The sequence below is a fragment of the Telopea speciosissima genome, chromosome 3, assembly GCF_018873765.1.
Source record: "Telopea speciosissima isolate NSW1024214 ecotype Mountain lineage chromosome 3, Tspe_v1, whole genome shotgun sequence".
Lineage (NCBI taxonomy): Eukaryota > Viridiplantae > Streptophyta > Magnoliopsida > Proteales > Proteaceae > Telopea > Telopea speciosissima.
The window spans coordinates 22,587,682-22,612,093 of NC_057918.1; the positions used below are offsets into that span (position 1 = coordinate 22,587,682).

Consider the following 24,412-nt stretch of genomic DNA (forward strand, 5'->3'; position numbering starts at 1 on the left):
ACTTATAAAATGACGTCATTTAAAGGGACTAAGAACGTATATTTGCTACCCTCATCCCTATACCACCTTAAATCACACCCTGCTTGCTCCAACTCTGGCACCAACGTCCTTGAGCGTGGCAGCTTCAAAAAGAACTATTCATCCTTGCCAAATGTCCAAAACAGACAATTATGAACAAAAACGATTTTCCAGTGGGTGTCAGCTCCCGCAAAGGGATGGCTCTCTCCTGTCTTTTCTCTCTTCTTGTGCATGAAAGAATTAGGTATTCAAGCCATAATGACTCATTAAATAGAAAGAAAACTTAGATTAAAATTCATCCTTGGTTAAACCACCCGTTCGACCATCTTCCGTGCATCATCAGGAAAATAGTTATATCTCCCTCATCCAATTTCGGAATGACTTGAGACTTGCACCATGTGAATGAGGACTCGAAGATCTATATCTTTCATGTTTTGAGATACTCCAAAATCGGCCATTAAACCACCCGGAAATGCCCTCAAAGTGACGTTTTGTGCAAAATAGGAATTTTGGAAACAGCTCTATGACGGACATTCAAAATCTTTTCTCCTTCGTCTAAAGTCCAATTGAGGTGAGACTTGAAGCATCTGAATCAAAATTCAATGGGTCGGAGTCTTATAGTTTTTGAGCTTCAACTAATTCTCCATCTAAACAACTCAAAAATTACACAAAGTTGATGTTAGTGCAAACACCAGTGTTTTGAAATTGGTTTACCCACTGTTTAGGCCACTTCACCTTGATCCTTTATCTTCACTGCATCAAACACAAGCCAAACATCACCAATACACTACGGATCAAGTTAATACTTTTCATCATATCTCCCCTTCAGGGGTATTTTGGTCATTTTTCATCGATGATTTGTGAACGTACTAGAAGGTGCGGGAAACTTCCCAAATCTACAAATATAAGACTAACACGCCTCAAAGGACAGTCATCATCGTCAGAGCAACCTCCAAGGTGACAAAATCACCCTCGTCTTTCGGGTCCTTTTCCTCATAATACCGCTGTACCCACCCTCCATTATTCGTCCTATCGAACTGGCCCATCATTCCTCTGAGCTGTCCCAACCTTCTTCCTTTCCTTGTTGGCCCGCCTCCTCCCAATTGGGTCTGGCTCTTCCTAGAGGTTATCTCGTCTAACCTATTGGGCCTTGCCCATTCCTTCCAAACGGGCATTGTTTTTGCTCCCGTCGACCCACTCGCTCCATATTCTCTACCCATGAGGGAATTACAAGCCCCTGGTTCTCACTTCTCAAGCATTGCAGGATCATCCCTGCCCCCTCTCATCTCCGCAGGAGGCACTTCTACTGCCCTCCGCCCTCCCCCCCTCCCCTTCTCCTTTAGTGCCCTTTTTGCCCCAGTTTGATTGCTCCAACATTTGCCATTGGAGCCATCCACCTCCCCTCCCCCCTTGTTGACCTCTTGCTGTTGGCCCTCCCTTCCCAAACTACTCTAATGATTCAAACCCTATTCCTATCCAGCCCTCTGTTAACCTTCAACCCCTCCATTCGTATCTACCGTCATCGTGACAAAAGCTCCCCTCCTTTTCCCACGACTTTTTTATCCCACCTAGACTTTCCCTTGCCTTATAATGAGAGGACCAAGTGGCTGTGGTACCAGTGGACATCACATTAACAAATCTTCTCACCAGTGTACCGATTTTGGCAAAAGCCAAATCACACTATTGACACATGTTGGGCTAAACATGGCCGATCGGACTGGACCAATGAGAGCCAATACCGCCATGATTGATACTTCTACTGAGAGAGTTACTTCTGGTGACACCACACTTGCTTCTACATTTGAAGCTTCTTCTATTGTTTCTGTGCCTCGAGACGATTATAATCATATACTTACGCATCTCCAACAGCATGAATCTACCTTTGCCTCCACTTCCACAGCCACTTTAGCACACACAGGTAACTTTGCTCTTCTTACCACCTCATCCACTCTGTGAATTATTGATTCATTTCTGGTGCACCGTCTCATATGACTGGTAAGTCAAAATTGTTTTCTTCAATATCAAAAGTTCAAACTTCTTATCCTGTTATTCTTACTGACGGTTCCTCTACTAAGGTAAAACCGGTCATGGTACGGTCTTCCTTACCTCATCCATGACTTTATCCTCTGTGCTTAATGCTCCAAAATTACTTTTAAGTCTTTCGTCTGTTAGTCAACTCACTAAGTCACTTAACTGTTATGCTACTTGTACCCTTCTTATTGTGTTTTCAGGATTGGAAAGTTATACTAGGAGAGAGCCTAATCCCACAACATAGATTAGAGGTCATGAATATGTGCCTCATTACGTAGAATCGTAAGATAGGGGAGCTTATTTACCCTAGGATAACGTAGTGGAGCTTAAAAAGAGAAACCTTGAATTCCTTTACAGATAAGATGGTCAGAAAAGGAAAGTGGGATGCTGAGGGAGACAGTAATACGATGTGGAACAAGATGACTACTTGTATTAAGGATGTTGTAGGTAGATTTATGATAGATATAGGTTTAAAGCATTCCTATGTAACATAAGCTCATCAAGCAGATGGAAAAATGTCTAACTTCACAAACCAAGTAAAATTTGATCACAAGAACAAGCATATCTGGACAGGTTTAACAGTTGCCATTCTAAAACATAAAGCAATCATGAAAGCCTATAATCATTAAAACTATACAGACCTCAGAGCAATTGTCCTTAACCTAATCACTCTGAAACCTTCTATTTCCTCAAAATACAGCTACAATTTGAGAAGCATCCAGCAATTCATGACTCCAGTAGAAAATACAGAAAATTAAGGTGTGCCATTAGTACAGTGCAGTTAATAACATTGTCGTAGAAAATCATGGCATCCAGTCCTAATTCATTCTAGTATCTCTCTCATTCTATCAGTACTCCAAAAGAGAAACATACGACACTCCTTATGTAGAAAGTTAATGAGTTTTCATGCTTAATAATAGCCTTTTTTTTCTTCTCTTGGAAATTCTGTTTGCCATACTTCTACACCTAGTTACTCCTACCCTCCCACTCCACCACACACAACTTCACTGCAGTTTGTCATAAAACAATAAAAAGATAGATTGCAAAGCTTGTGCAAATTGTTTTGATGAACCCAATATTGTCAAAATTTAATACAGGATTTGCAACAAGTCATAAATTTCATCCAAATTATATCAAATTCGATCAGTTAAATGACCTCACTGAAATACTCGACTACGAACTTCCAACAACAAAATCAATGGATGATCAATACCAAAGCAATGTGATGCAAATATTTGATCTCATTTTATTTGCCCATTTCCCTATTAAATGCTACTTCAAAATCAGGATCTGAAAATATCAATAACGGCAAAGCAGCCCAGAAGAAAATTACCACTTCAAAAAGTTTCATTAAGTAGCAACAGAGAATACCCAAGTCAAATACGACCATAAACAGGACATTAGTAAGAGAAATATAAAGGGAAAAAAAAACCTGAAAACCCAAATGAGCTCCTTAACATTGTTTATGAAGAAACGATAAGTAGGGCACTTTCATTTCTTCTTGTTGTGTTTCCGATTTCCAGATGGAGAATGGAACTTTAAAAAAAAAAAACCAAGGTTAGGGAAGAGAAGGAGAGAGAGATGGAGAAAGATATGGAGTGAGAGACGTCTCTCTCAAAACTTGGGGACTCGGACGAATTAACCTGGTCCCAAACCAGTCATGTTCTCTTTAAATAGTGAATATATATTTAGGGAAAAGTTTTCATACGACTGTGTAAACCGTGTATGTGAGAGGGTAAGAGTTTCAAGGCATTAATTAGTTAATGGGTGGTGTTTATGACTTTTCCAATATATAAAGCTGCTTCAAGTCTTCTTCTTCTAGACTTAAAAAGATGAGAAAAACGGTGAAACACGGTGGAGCGAAATAGAAGAATAATGGCTTACCTTCTGACTTCGGAGTCTCTTTCCTTTACAGCATCGACGGATCCCTCCTCAATTTAACATTCTAATCACTTGATCCCAGTTAGTCTCTCTCTTCGATTTAACATTCTAATATCCATTCTTTCTCTTCTTGCCTGTCTCAAAGAAGTTTTTATTTATTTTTTCAATTACCAAGTGTTGGGAGGGAAGTGCTTTGTTCAGTGTTGCAAGGATGATAGACGGACAGAGAAGCAGAAGAAAACTACCGAGTTAAGGGAAAAATTAGTCTCACTAGGACCGAGTCGACTGATCAGTGATTCAGTTCAAACAGGCGATTGTGTGGAGATGCTTCTCAGTCGCTTTTTCCATTACATGGTGTACTCAAACAACTTTCTAATCAAGAAAACTCACAACTTTTCTTCTAACTCAGTTACCAACCGTGTCTCTCTCTACCTCCACCGAGCAAGACTCATTGATTCAATCAGACTTGCACTTCGATCCAAAGCACCTCAGTCCATTATTTCCCTTTTCAATGATCCTGCAGTTGACTCATTTGTTATCACTCATGCCCTCCGAAGTGCTCCTTCACCGGACTCAGCCCTTTCCCTCATTGAAACCCTAAATACACTCCCAAATTTTTCACATACCCAAACTACTCTTCATGCTATTGCTAAAATCTTATCCAAGACTCACCGAAGTGCTGAACTCCAAACCCTTATCAATGCCATTAATGCTGGAAAGTTCAAGAATGTTGCACGGATCAGCTTTATGGACCGATTAAGGTGGTATGCAGCTACTGCTGACCTTGACTCAGCAATCCAAGTTTGGAATGAGTTGAGACTTGCTCTCCCTGATGGAAAGAAGCGTCCTTGTACTGAGTCTTACAACATCCTTATGAGTCTCTTTGCAAATAAGGGTAAAAATTCAGAAGCTGTTCAGATGTTCTACCAGATGATTAACGAAGGTAGAAACCCTAATTCAAGGACATACACGGTTGTCATTGAGCACCTTGTGGGTTCTGGGAAGTTGGACTCAGCAATGGAGGTTTTTAAGAGATTACCCTTGATGAGAATCAAACGCACGTTGAGGCAGTATTCTGTTTTGGCTAAGGGTTTCACAGATATGGAGAGATTTGATGAGGTTAAGAAATTGATCAAGGACATGCAGAATGATGGAATTTTGCCTGGTCGAGCTATGCAGTTGTCACTAAAATGTATGCAAGAGGCTGGTTATGTTGAGGAAACAGAGGAGTTTCTCAGGGAATTAGCGCCAGATAACAGAATTGGTAATGTCGGGTTTCTCGTAGATGAAAGTGACAATGATGAGGAGGTGGATAGTGAAGATGATAATGGAGAAGCTGATGGTGATGTAGTTCAATTGAAACCTTGGCTTGATCCGAGCGCTCTGGCAAGCGCATTGAGTGATTGGAGTGATACAGAGGTTTCAACATTGACAGATGCAAATTTTGTATGGACAACTCGGTTGGTTTGTAAGATGCTTAGGAGTTTCAAGAGAACAGAGACAGCATGGCAGTTCTTCTGTTGGGTTGCATGTCAGCCTGGAGGATTTACTCATGATATCTATACAGTCTCAAGGATGATTGTCATTTTAGCACGTCATGGACATGTTGAATTAGTCGATCAACTTATGCTTAAGATGAGAAGAGAAGGGATTCGGTTATCATTCAGCACTCTGAGATTAATCATTGACTTATATGGTATTTCTAAAAAAGCTGATGCTGCTTTGAAGGTCTTCCATGATGTTGAACTTGTTTGTGGTGCAGTGTCAAAATTGAATCTAATGCTTTTGTATTCGTCACTTCTGTGGACATTGGTCAAGTGTAGGAGAGGTTTGGATGCTATTGACGTACTTGAAGAGATGATATTATCAGGGATTCTACCTGATATCCAGACATATTGTGGGTTGATGCAACACTTTGCTCTTGAAGGAGATTTGAGAATGGTACAGAGGCTGTTTGGAATGGTTAGGCAGAGCAGTATAAATCCGAATGCTTACATGTTTCAGTTACTTATCCGTGCTTACTGTAAGAGTGAGAAAGCAGCTCTTGCATTTAGGATTTTCGAAGACATGAGGAACTTGAATTTAATCCCTGACGCTGCCACAAAAGCATTACTTGTGAAGAGTCTTTGGAAGGAAGGTAAACTGAGGGAAGCTTCTGCTGTAGAGGAGCAAAGTGAGGAGATAAATGGTGTTCTTCCACTTGCATTACCAGGTCATGCATGGACTATGAGCTCTGCTGATCTGACAGAAGTCTACAATATTTATTCCAGTTGTTTTATGATGAGTGGTGTTTAAGAGTTATTACAATGACAAGTCAAGTGAAGCACTTAAAAGTGGTAAGTTTCCATTTCAACACAAATTGCTGTTGATACTATTCGGTGGCCATTCTTGCCCTGTTTCCTTTTTGCCTTATTCTTCTGCTGTGTGTATGTGCATTTGCACACACAAATTTGCTGGATCAAGAATGAGTCTGGAGATGTGTGTGCCGGTGTATGGGTGTCTGTTATTGTTCTTTTGCCTCTCCATTAATTTCGTTATATTCTCAAAAATGAGGTTTATTTTTCAATCTTCTATTTCTGTTATTTTTTATTTCTTTAATACCATTCTTTTCACGAAGAGAGTAAGAATTAGTATAGAAGAAACTAAAGAGACTTGGTTCACCATGCCCACCATAGTGAAAGAAAATGAAAGGTGAAAAGAAGTGGCTGAACCCGGACTATCACAATGGAAGTTATTGTGAAGAGATAATGTAAGACCAAGTCACAGTGACGTAGTCCCAAGCAGGATCTCAATAATCAGGTTCTAAGTTCAGATTTACAGTCAATAACAGAAACCAAAATCAGATCAACTAGCAAAAGAGGACTAAATTAGGATCGAAGGTAGCTCTTATGATGGAAGGATAATCCTCCAAATATGAGCTTCAATGGATGGATTGCTGCTGAGGTATGATGAGATGAAGTTGTGCCAGAATTGCTTGATGAATTAGACAACCGCAGAACTGATCTGGAGATTTTTGAAATCCCAACCAGCAGGCCTCAGATCAAGCCTTTTTGGCAATCGAATGGAGGTCTTTGACAAGGTAATATATACCCAGAATTTCAGCTTTATTGGTTCTCAGGTTGCAAAGATGAGTAGGTTCAGATCAACAGCAGGGAGTTGGGAACAAATCCAGCCGCAGGGTTGAGTTAGTCTCACAATCAATACCAATCTCCAGGAACAGTGAGGACTATTAGAGAATCTCAGAAGATGCTCAATACCTCCACATATAGGTCTCGGATGGCCTGGAATAGCTGCAGGAAAATTAAACAGAAAATAAGGAAAGTAGGGCGATAGAGTAGGAAAGGAAGATAGGGGATGGGTGGCTCTCTCAGCCCTGGTCTCTCACCAGTTAGACTCTCTCAGCCTCCCTCAGGACAATCAATTTGCTAAAGCAAATTGATTTTTTCATTCAACTAAATCATGGAGGGGGGGGGGGGGGGGATCTCTAAAGACCATTACATTATATAGATCCTTGGTGTTGAGAATAGAAAAGGGAATTGCTTGCTATCCAAGCAATTGTTACATCAACTTAGAAAACTTAAAAAGGAAACTAAATACTTGCAGCTCAAGTACTTGCTGCCGAAGGCAGGATTCAAATTTAGAAAGTAAAAAATACAATTTCTTCTTGGCATTTAGGGGGCCTCTGTTTGTCTTGCTTTGGCCCTGTTTTTGTAGAGGACCTTGTATAGCATTGTAAGCCTTTTGTTTTTTATTTAATTAAATCATCTTTTACTTATCAGAGAAAGAAAAAAGTGTTTCAACTTGCCCTTCTCATCATGGGTGGTTTTCCTAAGACTTGTCCGTTCACCCTAGTTTTCCAGTTCTATAAATCAGTTATCATCTCAATCAGTTCCATAGTCATCAAACGATTGATGACATATCTAGTACACCATTGCCTACAATTTTTTCATAACTATTCCCAAGTGACCCGATGTCCAATTACTGCCAATTTAATTTTTGCCTAGGAAACATTTATCCACATTACTGAGGATTGTCTCCCATTTAGTTCAGATGCTGTATTCAGTGACTAGCATATGGTACAATCTTACATTTGGTCAGTCTCTTTGTTGCATTTGCCACTACCTCTATTCATAATAGGTTTTCATTTAACATGTATCAGCTTCTAATGAGCAATTTAGGATGAATGCAAATTCAAGCTTATCTTTCTTTTAGAAAATCACTGGCCAATTTAATGTGTGCAACCGTCATCTCCTGCCAGAAAACTAACCTCTGCCTATCCATTCTCAGTACACAACTGGGTCTTCAAATATCAAATCGTAGATGAAGCACTAGCTGACATATTTTCACCTGTTTGTGCTTGTGGGTTTGTTTAGATAATGATTTAATACAGATTCTTTTTTTTTGGTTTATGCTGCACGTCTTCTTGCATGTGCTTGTATCTCTAAATAATGATTTAATACAACCATCATTCCCATAGGGAAGCCCATTGATTATGAACACACCACAGGGTCCTACTAATATGTAAATGTTGTATGAATACTCACTCCCACCATTATGTAGCTTATATATAAGTTTTCATTCCAACTTTGTTAGTGATGCAGTATTCTATAAGGCTTTCTGATTGTCAACTGTTTGTTGCAAAATTAATCTTTGTGTTGGTTCCTTATTCTGATTATAGTATCGTTTGTTATTTGAAATAGGGAAAAGATCATGAGACGCTAGTGGTGATTACCTGATGAATAGGGCCATTGTGGTAATTATGCTACCATTGGCGAATTTGCTGCGCAACCATGCCTCAGCAACTAACTTTGCAAAATGGTCTGACAAAATAACAGCTACCTTGGTCCTTGGAACTCTTGCTTGCTGGATGAAGTACAAGATGGTAGAAGTCTCTTCACTACAATATATCAGTCATTTTACCGCTGAATGAGACAAGGTGGATGACTTTTATTTTAGATGAATAACAGTAACTTTATTTATAAAGAATTATAATGAGAACAGTACAACCTCAACTGGCCAACAAGAAACTCACAACTTGAAATACATACAGGAAATAAGAAGTGTAAAAGATGGAGCAGATTGCATTACAATCCTTTCATTTAAGGATAAGATAACCAGAACAACATTTGGACTTACAACTCCTCGTGTTGCCATAAGATCTGCCATATCATTTCTGCTTCTTGAATTCTAATGGAACTAGAAGTCCACCTGATATGCCATGTGTCTGGCAGCTCTAATGACATGGTTATATTTCCATGAAAATTAGGAAGTCGAGAACAACAGGCTTGAACTCTAATCTCAGGATAACTCTCAATGCTTGAGACCTGCATCCTAGGAAAGGATATTCTATAACCATGTCTTCTGGATCTGATAAAACTTGAAATTCAGTTATAGTGAATGTTGGAAAACTTTTAGAGAAAAAATTTGATGGCGAATTTTCGATGCTTTATATTATCCTGGGGGGAGGGGGAATGAGAGAGAAGTCATCATGTTAATCGCTTGCAGGCAGATCCCACCTCTAGATGTGATATTGATACTGTCTAAAACAGTATTCTGTTTTGGCGTTTGTTCCTGATGGCCTAAAGACATGGGAGGCACTAAAGGGGAGACAGCATAATGGAGATCTAATCTTGACAGAAGTAGAATCGCCATCAATATCTGGATTCGCTCTTCTGACCTTGATAATGGAGCATGATCTTTGCAAGAGCATTCCTGTTATAAGTATGATCTGATGAAAAGACATCATTTGGATGATATTTCCATAGCATCTTTAATATTTGGCATTTTGAAATTCCATTCTGAATAGGCTGAATTTCTGTTGTGATAATGCAATGATGACCTCACATGATTCAATTAGCATAGTTTTCAAATGCATGATGGCCGGCGGGGGGGAGGGGGGGTTGCTGCTGACTTTCTCAATTAACCTTTTAGGAAGAACAAACTTAGGAATTTTTTTCACATCATGTTTGGAAAAGGCAATCTATATGCCCTGTCCCTACATTTTTCCTTTCGCTTATGTCTTTAAGACTTTGAATTCCAGTTGAACCTTTAAGGCAGAAGAAGCCTTGAGCAATACAAAGTTGAAGCAATAGCTGAAAACAATGTTGCGAGTAATCAATCACTCAAGTGATTATGTCGCTTGCACAGAGAAGAAAGAGACAAGCAGTGGAAAAGGAATTGATGCTCAAGTATTCTCTAGTCACTCGGTAGTACATATTTTCTGCTTAAATCATGTCTATGGGATTAAGTATTCTTTTTTCTTATTGTGCTTCTGAAGCTTTGTGGTAATACCATACAAACACTTCCAGGATGCCACTAATAATGACACTTATATTACTATGACAAATGTTAGTCGATGAGGCATTTCTTCTGCAACTATGTTTACTTGAGTTAGTTAATAAGGTTTGATCAATCAATACCAAATACAATAAGTTGTAAAATAATAATGAAGTTTCCAGGATATATAATCCTATTTGTAGTTCGAGGCCACCATGCACTGCTAAAGGGAGATCCTATTTTTCAGTTTATGTCATCTACATGAGGTTGTTCATTTTCTTGTTTGGTTCCCCCATTTTGGCAGAGCTCTTGTACAAAGCCAGATATGGAAGCTGAGTTCATGCATTCAAAAGGATATATATTAACACATATTGAGGAAAAATAAGATATTTATAAAATAAAAAAGGAAGTATAAGATGGAAATATTTTCTCTCTACCAAGGCCTGAATTCACTTGTTCTATGATTGCATTTATGTTGTAGATGTTCACCAAAAAAACATAATTTATGTTGTAGATGTGGAGTCCTGTCATCAGTATAGTCCACCAGTATCATCTGATGGTCCCCATTTTCCACCAGAACCAGGAAAAGCAAATTAGGCAGCACAAAATGAGCACTCAAAACACAGTAGAGTACCCATGAATCCATGATATTATTGAAGGTAAACAGCTATATTGACCAGAAAGTTTGCTTTAAGATTTTCTGTATCCGTGCATCTTATTTCAATGGTTTTAATGAATATATATTGTTTGACAGAGGAAATGATATGTGGATTTCATAGGGTAGGTGGAACAAAGTTGGTCTCAGCTTTCATTCGGAATTTTGGCCCTTTCTTTGCCCATATCAGCTTCCATTCACTTTGTTATTTATGTTCTGTTCTTATTTGTCTACATTTTCTTGATTAATTCAGGTGAAAAATGAATGACTTCACAATGCTGGTTCTGGAGTGGGGCCTCACGTTGCTGACAGCTTAAAGCAACAAGAATCTTTTACATTTATCACTGCTAGCTTATAGTAATGAAGTTAATTTTGATTAACTTTAAGCTGAGACTTGAATTATTTATTGATTCACTTCGAGACTTGAATTATTGACGCAATTGTGTAACATAATTACTTTTATAATTTGTTTGGTCGCTCAAGTTTTCTCTTTCCTAGATATTCCACTGTCTATGCATGCACCATTACATATACACCACCTATGTGCACACACTCTATGTGCTATTATGTGGAACGCTAGTCCGTCGAATGAATTACTCTGGGTCATAAAACTGATCAAACTTTGCACCAATCAAAACTTGTACTTCATCATACAATTACTCCGGTTGCATAGCTGCAACACATCAGCCTTTCCTTCTTCAAAAGCATTCCGGTTTATCTTCATATACTAATGTGGTGGAACTATGATAGATAGTTGTTGCTCCATAGTAGATCATCTTATCAACTTGGATTCAATTGGTGGCTCTTGAGCGGATTGCTCCCTCTGATCACATCACTACCTATTGTAAGACCATCATCATTGTCATCATCACCATCTATATTTCCATTGTCTTATTTTACATCTTCTCCATCATTGTGTACCATGGGAGGAGAATTTGGAACAAGATCAATGAGATCGTTTTTATGAACACCTGGTGAGGAGGTGTGACAGGATTTAAATAATATCGTTGTTAAAATAGTCGATAATGGTGAAACCATTTTCATCTATCTCCTTCCCATCTTCTTTCTCTTTCTTTGAATCTCTTGAGCCAAATAATAACCCAACCTGGCTTCAAATGGGTGGGTTAGAGTTTTAGAACATTGATAAAACTTATGAGGAATGATCTAAAATTTTTGTATTCAACTCCAAAATGAAGATACATCCAGATCCAAGTGATTTAATCTTCCAGTTATGATCTAAAATTATGATTTGCAGAGCAAATGAAAAAGACAGATTACAAAGAAAGTCCTTTTTTCCCCTTCTTTCTTAATGTTTTGATCTTTGCTGTGACAACACGTTCTCCATAGGGGAGAAAGAACATTACCTAGTCGTGCAGTGCACACCGCCCCTACGCCCAAACACAGGGACTCACGTAATGACCGCAGCAACCCCTGAAAAGATGGAAATTACCAGGGGTTTAGTGGTCAATTCGCACACCCCTGTGTCTGGGCTCAGGGGCGACATGCGTTGTGTGATTGGATGGCATTTTCTTTCCCTATATAATAATAGTAGTTTAGAGTTGAAAAAAAATTAAAAATTGAAAGCTTGAATCATGAAAAAAGGAGGGGTAATTTGGGTATTTTAAAGTACCAGGGGAGGAGGAGTGTAGGTGTTAAAATGGAATTGAAATTAGAACTGACCGTTTACGATCGAACCAAACCACACCGCGAAAAAATGATTCGATTTTGATTTCATAGGTTCTATCCCTCGTTCGGACTTGATTTCCACCCAAAAACCGACAATTCTAAACCAAATAGAAACCAGGAAAAACATAGTAGATATTGGTACCTCTCACTTGAATACTAGTTCATACATCAATTGGATTAATTAATTTAAGAAACAACAATTGTTGCATCTTACTTGAAACATAGACTAAGAAAAATATCTTGAGACTAACTATATAAAATATAAGTTGAAATACAGATTGAGATGGACCATATTAAAATGAATTAACAAAACTCTACTTGTTAATAAAAGAAATAGTTTACTTATCATTCGAAAATGGAGAAGAAAAAAAATGGAAAAACAAGAAACATAAAAAAAGAAAAAAGACGGATGAAGATGAGATTCTTTTATTTTTAATCACATAGGCATGAGAAACATGATGAATGAGGAAGACAGAGAGAAAAATGGTAAACACAAGCATATATAAGATTTATAAAGCTGAAGTTGTTTTCGTTACCGTTTTTTAAAATTAACACTATTCTGTCATGGGCATTTTATGGACATAATATACCCATATGATCCGAGTCATCCGACCGAACTTGACCAAACCCAATGCACGTGCATATTTGGATTTCTAGAAATTATAAGAAACCATCAACTCAAGGAGTCATGAGACTCGGGAGTCGGGTGTCGTGAGTCGTGACACGCTCACCGCTCCCTTCATTTCTTAAATTTCTTCGACACTCCTCTCATGTTGTCTTCGTTAGCTGACTTCTATTGCCATTGTTAATGTTTTTTCCGTCTCTGAACATATCTTTTCCACTTTTCGTTTTTGTTTATCAACCGTGCTGAAGCTCTCGAATCGAAACTAAAATTGTTCGATCTAAGGTTGTCTGATTTGGAAGCTTCGCAGGGTTTCCTCTCAACTAGTCAACTAAGCCTCCACCTATTATCACCTTTCGTGCACAGGGGTGTTTCTTGAGGATATTTAGGGTTTCACAATTATATTCCATCTACTGAGGTTGAAATTTAATTTTTTGGAAGATATTTTTGTTAGAAGGATTGTTAATTGGAACTTGGAAGAATTTTCGGTGGCGGGATCGGATTGTTTGGCTGCCTAAGAATTGTCAGACATTCGGTTTATTCTTTCGTTTGTAGCGAAATTCTTGTGATGTTCGTTCGGGGACTAACGGAATGTAGTATAGAGGTTTTGGGATCTGAATTTACACTGGATTTCGGTTTCTATAGGCTCCATGATGTTCGCGTAGAATGAGAGGTAAAGCTTCCTGGTGCTTCTCTTACTGTTAAAACATTATTGTGATGGCTGCTCCAAGGAGTATTTTAATCGATATTGGGAGGCAGAGGGACGAAGAGAATGAGAAAGAGGATTCACCCACGACTAAGAAACCCACCGCTGCGAAATTGGATGGCAGATTTCCGTTGTCGCAATGGGAGGTGGCTATTGCTGTTAGTATTTTTTTGCTCTTCTCCGTCGGTCTCTTTTGTGTCTATGTCACTATGCCAGCTGCCGAGTATGGCAAGATCAAGTTGCCTCGCTCTATTTCAGATCTCCGAGTTCTCAAGTGAGTTCCATTTCAAAGAATTTATCTTTCTGCTTTGTTAGAGGTTTAAGTTATAGATCAGTTTTTCCTTTTCGGTTTCTTCTATAAAGAAGGGGGGGGGGGGGGATTCTATTTCTTCTGGTGGTGGCACCTAGTAACAGTTATGTTATTTGTACGCTTTGGTATTGAGCTGCATCTGTTGGTCACAACTCTTACTATCACTTGCCATTCAAGCTGTTATTATTCTAAGTGGAAACTGCAAGGATTTTTTAACTTTTTGTATGCATAACTGGAAATTGTAACGTAGCATCTCAGTTTCTCACATGGTACTAACAAATTGATGAAAATTTATAAATTCTCTTCCTAAAATTTAACTTTTTATTTTGTTACTTGGAAATGTCAACTGCATCTGTTGATGTGGTTCATGTAAGTCTGGGGTCCATACTTTTATAAAGCTTGATGCCATAGCAAGACCCATTCCCAAAGAAATAGCTGGCAGGATATTATGAATTGCAATTGTCATGGATAGGAGGGGTTCTAAACTTCTAATGGTGTGATTTCTTTAGGAAAGCAATTGTGGGTTACATAAACGCTGTAAAAATGTGGAAGAAACTTGTTGAAAGTTGAAACACACCTATTTTATTGCATTGGATTGTGCAAGGATAATTGATGGCTTTTCTTGTTAATTTAAAAACTTATACTTTATTCAACAATTTTGAGCTTGACTTCTGGATTCAAAGGGGGAAGAGGAATAGTGATTTATAGACTTTCATTATACTGTTGTTTCATCTCTAGAAGAAGTTATCATATTTCTTTTGTTTGGAAAACTAAGTAACCACAGGACTTCATAAACATGTGTGGATAGACAAGGGGATATTTATCCTAAGAACTGCGTTGAACATTGGAGATGGTTCATGCACATTTGTGGATAGACATGGGAAACGATGATACTTATCCCTAAGAATTGGGGGCTTTAAGAATTAAAAGAGCATCATCTTCTAGTATTGTAGTACCAAATGTGAACTGTAGGAGAGTATATTTGTAACTACTGTTTTCTTAGTTCAATAACTTCTTGCGTTGTCTTGTGCTTATGATCTTTGCAAAAGAGTCAGGTAATATGGCGAGATACTGGAGAAATTAGAGCCCACACAGTCATAGGTGTATTTGCATTGCATCAACCTTTAGAGTTGATCAGATTGGGAACATACAATCTTCTTTACAAAACATTAAGTCTATGGGGACAAAAAAGAACAAGGAGAAAAAACGGAAAGGAAGAATCTATGCTTTTATGCAATGATGTTTGATTTTCAGTTACTGTTGGTGATGTAGAGGATGATAAAACAAAGAATTAAAATAGGATGGATGAAGTGGAGAGGTGCGTCCGGAGCATGGTTTAAAGCCTCGCACCGTATCATATCGCATCGGCTGATACGTATTGGTATCACAAGGTATCAATACGATACAGTACGATACGTATCCTTTTTTTTTAATGTATCGATAAGCATTGCACTGTATCGGTTGATATGGGGCAATATGGTTCGATACTATCAGTCCTTACCGATACTCACCGATACATCAATTTAAGTGTTTGAAAAAAACAAATAAGGTATTGGTAATTATGGTTAACATATCGAGCCGTATAATTGTTAACATATTGGCCGATACAGCTCGATACTATGTGATATAGCTGATACCGGTGTCGTCAAGCCATTAAAACTCTCATGTTCACATTATGGAACTCAAAACAGAGTCCGAAATGAGTTCTGAAGGCGGAAATAACCACTTGAGAGTCCAAATCCTTGCTCTCAACCTCTCTTTTTTTTTTTTTAAATTTTTTGGCTTGGGATTTACATTTAAGCATCAAATACGAATCAGAGTCAACCAACAAACCTTTCTTTTGATCATTCAAGTGGCTGAAATCAGAGATTGAAGGAGTTCTCGGAAAAAGGTAAGTTTTCAAAGAACTTGATTTTTTTAGTTAATTTTTTTTTTTTAGACCTTTTATTTTCTTCTAAAAATTCATGGATTTAGGTAAATTTAAGTAAATCATAGCATCAAATATGATCTTTTGCAAGGATTTTTACTTGGATCATGAAAGTTCACTCAAAAACGAAAATTGTTTTTCATGTTTTTTATTTATTTATTTTAATTCCTTGCAAAAACCACCCTGACACTCTTCATCGCAATAGAATATTACTACATGTAATGTAAGAAACCTCACCTTTTATAACAATTTTAATTAAATGTACTTGTCTCATTATACGTTGTTCTCCATTTTAATGTTTTATGCATGATACATGTTATATATTGCTTATTTAAATTATTTTTTGCTCCAAAAGTGTATTTCCATTCGTATCTTGACCATTTCCTTGCGTATCTCCAATACGATACCATAAGTCTCTTAAAATTACCCCGCCGATACGATACACGATACCGATACTTTAATCCTTGGTTCGGAGTGTCGTGTGATCAACATATTCCTTTAAAACTTAAAGAAAAATTTTATAGGACAATCATATTACATTACCACCCTGACACTCTTCATGGCAATAGACTATTACTACATGTAATGTTAGAAACCTCATCTTTATAAAAATTTCAATTGAATGCACATGTCTCGTTTTACATTGTTCTCCATTTTAGTGTCTATGCATGATACATATTATATATTGCTTATTTATACTGTTTTTTGCTCCAAAAGTGTATTTTCATGTGTATCTTGACCATTTCCATGTGCACCTTTAGCGTATCTCTGATATGATACCATAAGTCTCTTAAAATCACCCCTCTGATATGATACGTGATACCGATACTTAAATCCTTGATCCGGAGTGTTGTGTGATTGACGTATAATTTTATAGGATAGTCCCATGACCAGCTATGATTTATGGTGTAGAATGTTGGGCAATTAAGAAGCATCATGTAGATTAACTTAGTGTAGCGGAGATGAGGATATTGAGATGGATATGTGGAAAAACTAGGAGGGATAAAGTAAGGAATGATCGTATTTTAGCTGATTTGGGAGTAGCTCCGATATAAGCTATGAGAAAGTCGTTTGATGTGGCATGGCTATGTTCAACGGAGGCCTTTGGACGATTCAGTATGGAAGGGTGATTTAATTCAGATTGAAGGGAACTAAAAGAGCTAGGGTCAGACCTAAACTGGCCCCAGGAGAAGTGGTGAGGAACGACATGTATAGCTTAGGCATTGTATCAAGTATGACCTTGAATAGAGTTGATTGGAGGGCAAGGGTCCATGTAGCCAACCCCATTTAATTGGGATAAGATTGAGTTGTTGTTGAATGTCTGTTGTATACTTGTATCCCCAGATTCATGCCGAATCCGCTTTATTTCTTTGTGCTTTAGGATGTAAAGAGTTATTCCTTTTTGGTTTTGAAGCTTGGATGACCTAAATGACTCGGGCTACTTATTCTGATATATCATATTATACTAAATGACTCCTAGGAAAACCTGGGATTCACCAATTGTTGGGCTGGAGGAGCAATGGCAATTTTTTTTTAGTGAAGCTGAATTGCTTGAAGGAAAAGGTTTCTCTTCAGTGATATGGTTGAATGAGGGTGGCTCTAATGGGTACTTGTTCTTCTTTGGGGTCTTGTGACGTTTCAAGTGCTTCATCTTGCTGCATGTCTGTATAAAGTGATGGAAGAAGCTGGTTTTGAATAGGTTAATGTTAGCATTTAATTGTACCATAGTGCTTACCACTGTTACAGTTGTAGATTTATAACTGCGACTGTTAATGCCATCTATCTGTCTTTTTTACTGTTTGAAATTTTTGATTAATTCATAGAGGAACTTTCTTTTTAAAGGGAACTGGCTTCTTTTGTTCCAAGTTTCTTCTTTTTCTTCTTTTTATTTTTGTTACAGTTCCAAGGTTCAAGTTCCATGACATGATATTTCAGACCCCCTACCTTTTAAGAAATAACAACAACAACTCAGCCTTATCCCAACTAAATGGGGTCGGCCACATGGGTCCTTGCAAAGACAAAAGCTTAATAAAAATTGTAGAAAGAAAAGGAACATAACGACAACAACAAATCAACATTATTCCAACTAAATGGGGTCGCCTATATGGATCTTTGCCCTCCAATCAGCTCTATTCGAGGTCATACTTGAAACAAGACCTAAACTATGCATGTCTTTCCTCACCACTTCTTGTAGGATCATTTTAAGTCTGCCCCTAACTCTTTTAGTACATTCAATTTGAATCAAGTCACTCGTCCAAGCTGTAGCATCCAAAGGACTTCGTTGAACATGGTCGTGCCACCCTAGACGACTTTCTCATAGCTTATCTTGAATCGGGCCAACTTCCAAATCAGCTCTAATATGATCATTCCTTACTATATCCTTCCTCGTTTTGCCATACATCCATCTCAACATCCTCATCTCCGCTACACTTAGCTGGTTTTGTTTCGATTCTTTCTTTTTAAGAAATAAATCTATTTATATTTGGATGGTTTTGTTTCAATTCTTTCCTTTTCTTTTTTAATTTGGTGAATGGTTTTTGTTTCATTGTTAACATATTTGAATACATCATACTTTTCCTGATTTGCTTTGTTTCCTATTGTTTTTCTAGGGATAATCTTGCAACTTATGCAAAAGATTACCGAGGACAGTTCATTCTAGGTTACTGTTCAACTTACATCTTCATGCAGACATTTATGATTCCTGGAACAATCTTTATGTCATTGCTTGCTGGTGCCCTTTTTGGTGTAATCAAAGGACTGGTTTTGGTAGTCTTCAATGCCACAGCTGGGGCATCATGTTGCTATTTCCTGTCTAAGTTAATTGGGAGACCTTTAGTTAACTGGCTATGGGCTGAAAAATTGAGGTTTTTCCAGGCAGAGGTATTTGATTTTCTTTTCTTTAAAATTATGCCTGATGACCTAGTATTAAAAGTTTTTACTGCTTCCTCACTTGAAATTTGTGCATTTCAGATAGCAAAGCGTAGGGAAAAGCTGCTGAATTACATGCTTTTTTTGAGGATAACTCCCACTTTGCCTAACACTTTTATTAATTTGGCATCTCCAATGGTGGATATACCTTTTAATGTGTTTTTCTTGGCAACGTTGGTGGGTCTTATTCCAGCTTCATATATCACTGTCAGAGTAAGTCTTTTTCTGGTCATCCCATATCTCATCAAGCTATGAGATTTTCTATCTCATCAGTTTGCATTTTGTCCATAAAATAGAACTTTTTGCTTTCTTGTTCTTGTGATGGATGGTGATTAATTTCCTTGAAAATAATTTTCATTGCATTCACATTCTTGTCGTGACAAATTGTCTAAAATTTATTTACTTTGGCACTAAGTATTTAAGATACCAATATGTAGTGAATGTAAGCAACTTTTACGTTAATTCTCCATTAGTGTTTGGTCAGTAACTTTTATGTTGCTTCTCCATTAGTGTTTCGTCCCTCTTGTGGAGGTCTGTGTTTTTTAGATTTCCCTCACCTAAATTTGGAGTCCTTATTGGAGCATTGAGGGAGGAAGTTTCAGCTGCAGAAGTGGATCTCTATGAAATGTTAGCTTCTGCTATATTCTGATCACTTCAGAACGAAAGGAACAGTAGCACATTTGAAGAGAAATCTGATGCTCCCTGTGATTGTTGATTTGGGCAGACTTTAGAAGCATCAAATTCTCTACTATTTGAGAATTGGGATGCAGTACCATCAAAAGGGCGGGCCTTGGTGCAACAGTAAGGCTGCTCCATTGTGACCAAGTGGTCACAGGTTCAAGTCTGGAAACAGCCTCTCTGTGATGCCCTTTTTTAATTGTTCCAGTTTCTCATTCGCTGCTTGTATACTGGCATTAGCTCCCTCCTTTTTCTGCTTAATGATATGTATTTTTAGCCAACCCCCACCCCACCACCTCTAAGAGAAATACAATAATAATAATAATAATAATAAAAGAGATCTCCATTCTGCTGCTTACTACTACTTCAGAGGCATTTGTTACATAATTCTTTTGTGATTGCCCTACATCTCTTGTAGCTCTTGGGTGTGATGCCCTTTATAGTTTATATTGAACCTTTTGTGATCCAGTGGCCTTCTAAATGAATTCCATGTTAAAGTTTCATGTCACACAATCACTGTCCACCTTATTCAATGCTCACATAAAGGACATAAGATTCGGCCTGCACTCTCAATGTGTGTAACTTGGGATGCTCAAGATAGTTACATATGTTCTTGATATTGTATGTCACTGTGAAGTCTGTTTGATCTGTCATATGACTCTATTGTTTACATATGTTATTGTGGTACTAGAATTGGACATCTGGCAGGATTGCTTGGGTCATGGCTTATGGCAGGGACATGAGAGAAATTCTACTGGAATTCTAGTTTGGAAAAACGTTGGAAGAAACTTTTTAACTTTTAATATGTTGGAACATTTATTATAGAGTGATTTTTAAAAAGGAAACAATTAAAATTACTTTTCATTTTCTTAGAAGATTAAAGTATTAATGTGCACTGTGCTTGCCTAGCTGGCAGTGTTTCTCACTTGCAGCCTGTGACAAAACCTGATCTGAACAACCAGAACCTGTGAAGAAGAAGAAGAGAAGGAAGAAAAAGAGAACAGAGAGAGAGAGAGAGAGAGAGATCACAGTAGGAGAAAAGGAGAGAGAATCCTAGAGCTACAATAGGGTTCAGAATTCCCCTATCATGGCCTAGGCCCACTACTTATATTAAACTGAAAATCCTACTTAGAGTCAAATTACAACCAAAGTAAATAACAAAGACCAACAATGACTTAATTACACTAAACATAAACCAACTCTAACCAACTCAAGAGACATAACATAACAAGGACTCCAATTCCCCCTCAGGTACACTTAAACAGTCCCCCTCAAGTTGGAGCATATATATCCTAGACTCCAGCTCAGAATAACAAAGATAGACATAACCAGCAGAACCCAACTTGAACAGATAATCATATGTAGAAGTCAATAGTCAGCAACACCACCTTCCAGTCGCAACACAATCATAAGCACACCAGCCATCAGCACAGTATTGGAGAAAAATCTTCATGTCTAATAAATCCAAACATCAACTAGTAGATAATAATTCTCAGATAAGTGGCATAGAATACCAACCACAAGCGAACATATAGTATCTGCAACAGCAACATCATAAGCCCTTCTTAAGGAAGGCAAGTAATAATCTTTGCAAAGAAAACAGATAAAAATGCAGCATAGGTCTTTGCGAACCACTGATAGAGCAGCATAGGTTGTTGTGAACCACTGATAAAAGAGCAGTACAGGTTGCTGCTGACCACTGATAAAAGAGCAGCATTAGTTCCTGTAGGCCACTGATAAAAGTGCAGCATAGTTGTTGCGAACCACAAGTAACAGCATAAGGTTGCTGGGAACCACAAATAACTATCTTCATAAGAAAATGTGTTGCTAATGACTAGAGCAGATGACACAAACAAGCAGATGAAACAAACAAATAATAATGTTCAAATTACAGATTATAACTCAAATGAACAGATAAGCAGATGACACTATGCTGATGAAGCAAGTAGATAATAATAATAATCTTCAAATATTAGATAACTCCAATTCTTGCTGGTAGAAGGGTGTAACCAACATATAAAATTCTCAAGGTGAAACCGATAGAGTTCAATCTACTCTTATCTGGGCTGTGGGTTATGGGCACAGCGACAAGAAGGGCTGCCGATTGCAGCAATGAACACCATGGCATTGAAGGATGCAAAGTCAGAGGTTCACGGCAATGGATCTCTGCAACTCTTTTATTCTTCTCTTTTTCTTCTTAATTGTTTTGATACCATATTACCATATGCCGAAACTTGATCTCAACAACCAAAACCTGTGAAACAGAATAAGAGAACTTAGAGAAGAGAAGAAGGAAGAAAAAGAGAACCGAGAGAGAGAGAGATCACAATAGGCGAAAAGGGGAGGAAAACCTAGAGCCATGATAGGATTCAGAATTCCCCTATCATAGCCTAGGCCCACTACTTACATTAAACTAAAAATCCTTCTTAGATTCAAATTACAACTAAAGTAAATAACAAAGAGTCAAAGACCAACAATGACTTAATTAGACTAAGCATAAACCAACTCTAACTAACTCAAGAGACATTACATAACAAGGACTCCCACTCCCCCCCCCTCCCTGTACACTTTAACACAGCCCAATTTCAATGCTCTGGATTTTGATGCATGAGGTCCTAATTACAGGTTATTAGAAGTAGTGAAGAACAAAACAGCACAAAGATTCACTTCCAATTTTGGACACATAATGCAGCATTCTATCTTTTTTTTTAAGTTTCTTCATGCATTGTTTTCTTATCACAGTTAGTTTAATTAGTGGTGAAATATAACTGTCTAAAGGGACATAATCTCACAGGGAACTCTGATCCCTTCTCTCTTATGTATCTTGTTCATAGCATAAAAAGCTAAACCTGTTCTCCTGCTTTCATCAGGCTGGTCTTGCTCTGGGCGATCTGAAGTCAGTCAGAGATCTATATGATTTTAAGACCTTGGCTGTGCTTTTCCTCATCGGTTCAGTGTCCATACTTCCAACCATCCTGAAGAGGAAGCGAACATATGAATGAAAATTGAAAGGTGTGTCTGTTGGTCCTTCCCAATCTGCAAGCATACATACATGACTGGAGAAAACAGATCCAGTCTTGTCATGATGCTGTCTGACCTGAGATGGCTGTTCAGTGTCTCAATCAGGAGTCATCGTTCTTGCCATAAAAGCACCGTTGTGGAGTTTCTCCCTTGGAGCTATCCATCTGTGCTTTGTGATATACAAGTTGATCTCACCCCCTCCTTTTTCCTCTTGTTTTTGATTTTCTTTTCCTTCTTTTTTTTTTTTTTAATTTATTTCTGTTGTAATTGAATCACATCCATTAATATGGCATTATTTATATTGAAAAGAGTATATAGATTTATTTAAGATTTATGGGAGGCCAGAATTTTTACAAGAAAGGGCTTCCATGTATCTTCCAGCATGCAAATGAGAAGTCAGAAGAATGACTAGATCGAAAATGGTGGCCTGGCAAATTCTATTATTTTCCATTTATTGTTGGTTTATCGGCTTCAATTGTAAGGTTCCAAGGAAGATGGTAGACTGGTAGCTCTCTTATTTATCATCACCTTCTGAATTTATTCATATTTTGGGGATTTCCTATCCTATATTTGAATTCCTCCCGTGCTTATTTAACAATTACATAGTTATCGTTTTTGTGACAAATTTAAATGCGAAGTTGTATTAATAGCCAAGTACTATACAGATTGCTTTTTATTTCATGTTTAAAAGCCAAAAGGGTTATTTTGTGTCTTATTCATGAGAATGCACGAATGGAGGAGAAGCATTGTTGTCCCCAATTTATCCGGCGACGATTATCCATTCGAATACGGCTGGCTCGCTGGGGGGCTGTGAGAGATACTTCTTCCCTATTGTGCCAGAGAGGACCGGAGTCTTTAGAGCATCTATTTTTTCAGTGTGAATTCTCGGCCTTCATCTGGAAGAATATCTTATCCATAAATGGATATAGACGAGACACACTAGAGTCGTGGGAACAGGAGGTGAATTGGTTGGTTGACCACTTCAGGGGGACCTCTCTTATGTCTCACATTAGGAGGTTTAGCTTTATCTCGGTTATCTACAGGGTCCGGATCCAGCGTAATAACAGGCTCTTCTCAGAGATAAGTATAACTGCGGAGGATTTCCTTCACCAAGTACTCAGAGATACGAGATCACGGTATTGTGATACGCAGGTTCGGGTGCAAGATACAACAGCGAATCGTGAATTTTTTTCACCGTTGGAGGATCCAAGTGCCATTTGTCGTGACATCTCCAAAGGCCATGAAGTGGACTGCACCACCGGTGGGATGGATTGCTATAAATTGCGACGGATCTGTTCAAGGATATAGGGGTGGATATGGCTCAATCGGCAGAGATGAGTCTGGGGCTGTTCTCTTTGCAATGGCGGGTGGAATGATGGAGACCAATATTGTTTTGGTGGAGCTTGTCGCGATTAAATGTGGTCTCATGAAGGCTACACCCTGCGGGTTTGAGTAGGTCCAGATTCGATCTGATTCACTGGTGGCCATTCAGTCAATCAGGGGGTGCTTCCAAGCCCCATGGTTTGCACTTTGTGAGATAACTGAGATCCATGAACTCCGTGCATCCCTTCGTAGTCGTATCTTTGTGCATCATGCTCGTGAAATCAATACTTGTGTCGACTTCCTGGCAAGTTTTTTAAATTCTTGTCAAGAAGTTGATGTATCCCTTGATA

At 38.1% G+C, this 24,412-nt stretch overlaps 2 protein-coding genes across 3 annotated transcripts; both read left to right on the top strand.

Moving 5' to 3' along the window:
* Positions 1-4,248: 4,248 nt before the first annotated feature.
* LOC122653832 (pentatricopeptide repeat-containing protein At5g66631) lies at positions 4,249-6,359 on the top strand. The gene has a single exon (XM_043847780.1). The coding sequence runs from the start codon at positions 4,255-4,257 to the stop codon at positions 6,223-6,225; it is 1,971 nt and encodes a 656-aa protein (XP_043703715.1). The 5' UTR covers positions 4,249-4,254; the 3' UTR covers positions 6,226-6,359.
* Positions 6,360-13,631: 7,272 nt separating this feature from the next.
* On the top strand, positions 13,632-22,779 carry LOC122656870 (uncharacterized membrane protein At4g09580-like). 2 transcript variants are annotated; one of them, XM_043851558.1, is made up of 5 exons: positions 13,632-13,801; positions 13,871-14,149; positions 18,722-18,992; positions 19,083-19,253; positions 22,589-22,779. In XM_043851558.1, exons 2-5 carry the CDS (start codon positions 13,887-13,889, stop codon positions 22,718-22,720), a joined length of 837 nt encoding a protein of 278 aa, XP_043707493.1. In that variant the 5' UTR covers positions 13,632-13,801; positions 13,871-13,886; the 3' UTR covers positions 22,721-22,779. The 2 variants fall into 2 exon arrangements, with proteins under 2 accessions (XP_043707493.1, XP_043707491.1); XM_043851556.1 differs by having other exon boundaries at positions 13,632-14,149.
* Positions 22,780-24,412: the final 1,633 nt, after the last annotated feature.

What these genes read in the sequence shown, in the direction of transcription:
- LOC122653832 (XM_043847780.1), top strand. Translation starts at nt 4,255, where the DNA reads ATGCTTCTCAGTCGCTTTTTCCATTACATGGTGTACTCAAACAACTTT.
- LOC122656870 (XM_043851556.1), top strand. Translation starts at nt 13,887, where the DNA reads ATGGCTGCTCCAAGGAGTATTTTAATCGATATTGGGAGGCAGAGGGAC. An exon ending in TCAGATCTCCGAGTTCTCAA is followed by an intron (nt 14,150 to 18,721) that starts GTGAGTTCCATT and finishes TTGTTTTTCTAG; the next exon opens with GGATAATCTTGCAACTTATG. An exon ending in TGAGGTTTTTCCAGGCAGAG is followed by an intron (nt 18,993 to 19,082) that starts GTATTTGATTTT and finishes TGTGCATTTCAG; the next exon opens with ATAGCAAAGCGTAGGGAAAA.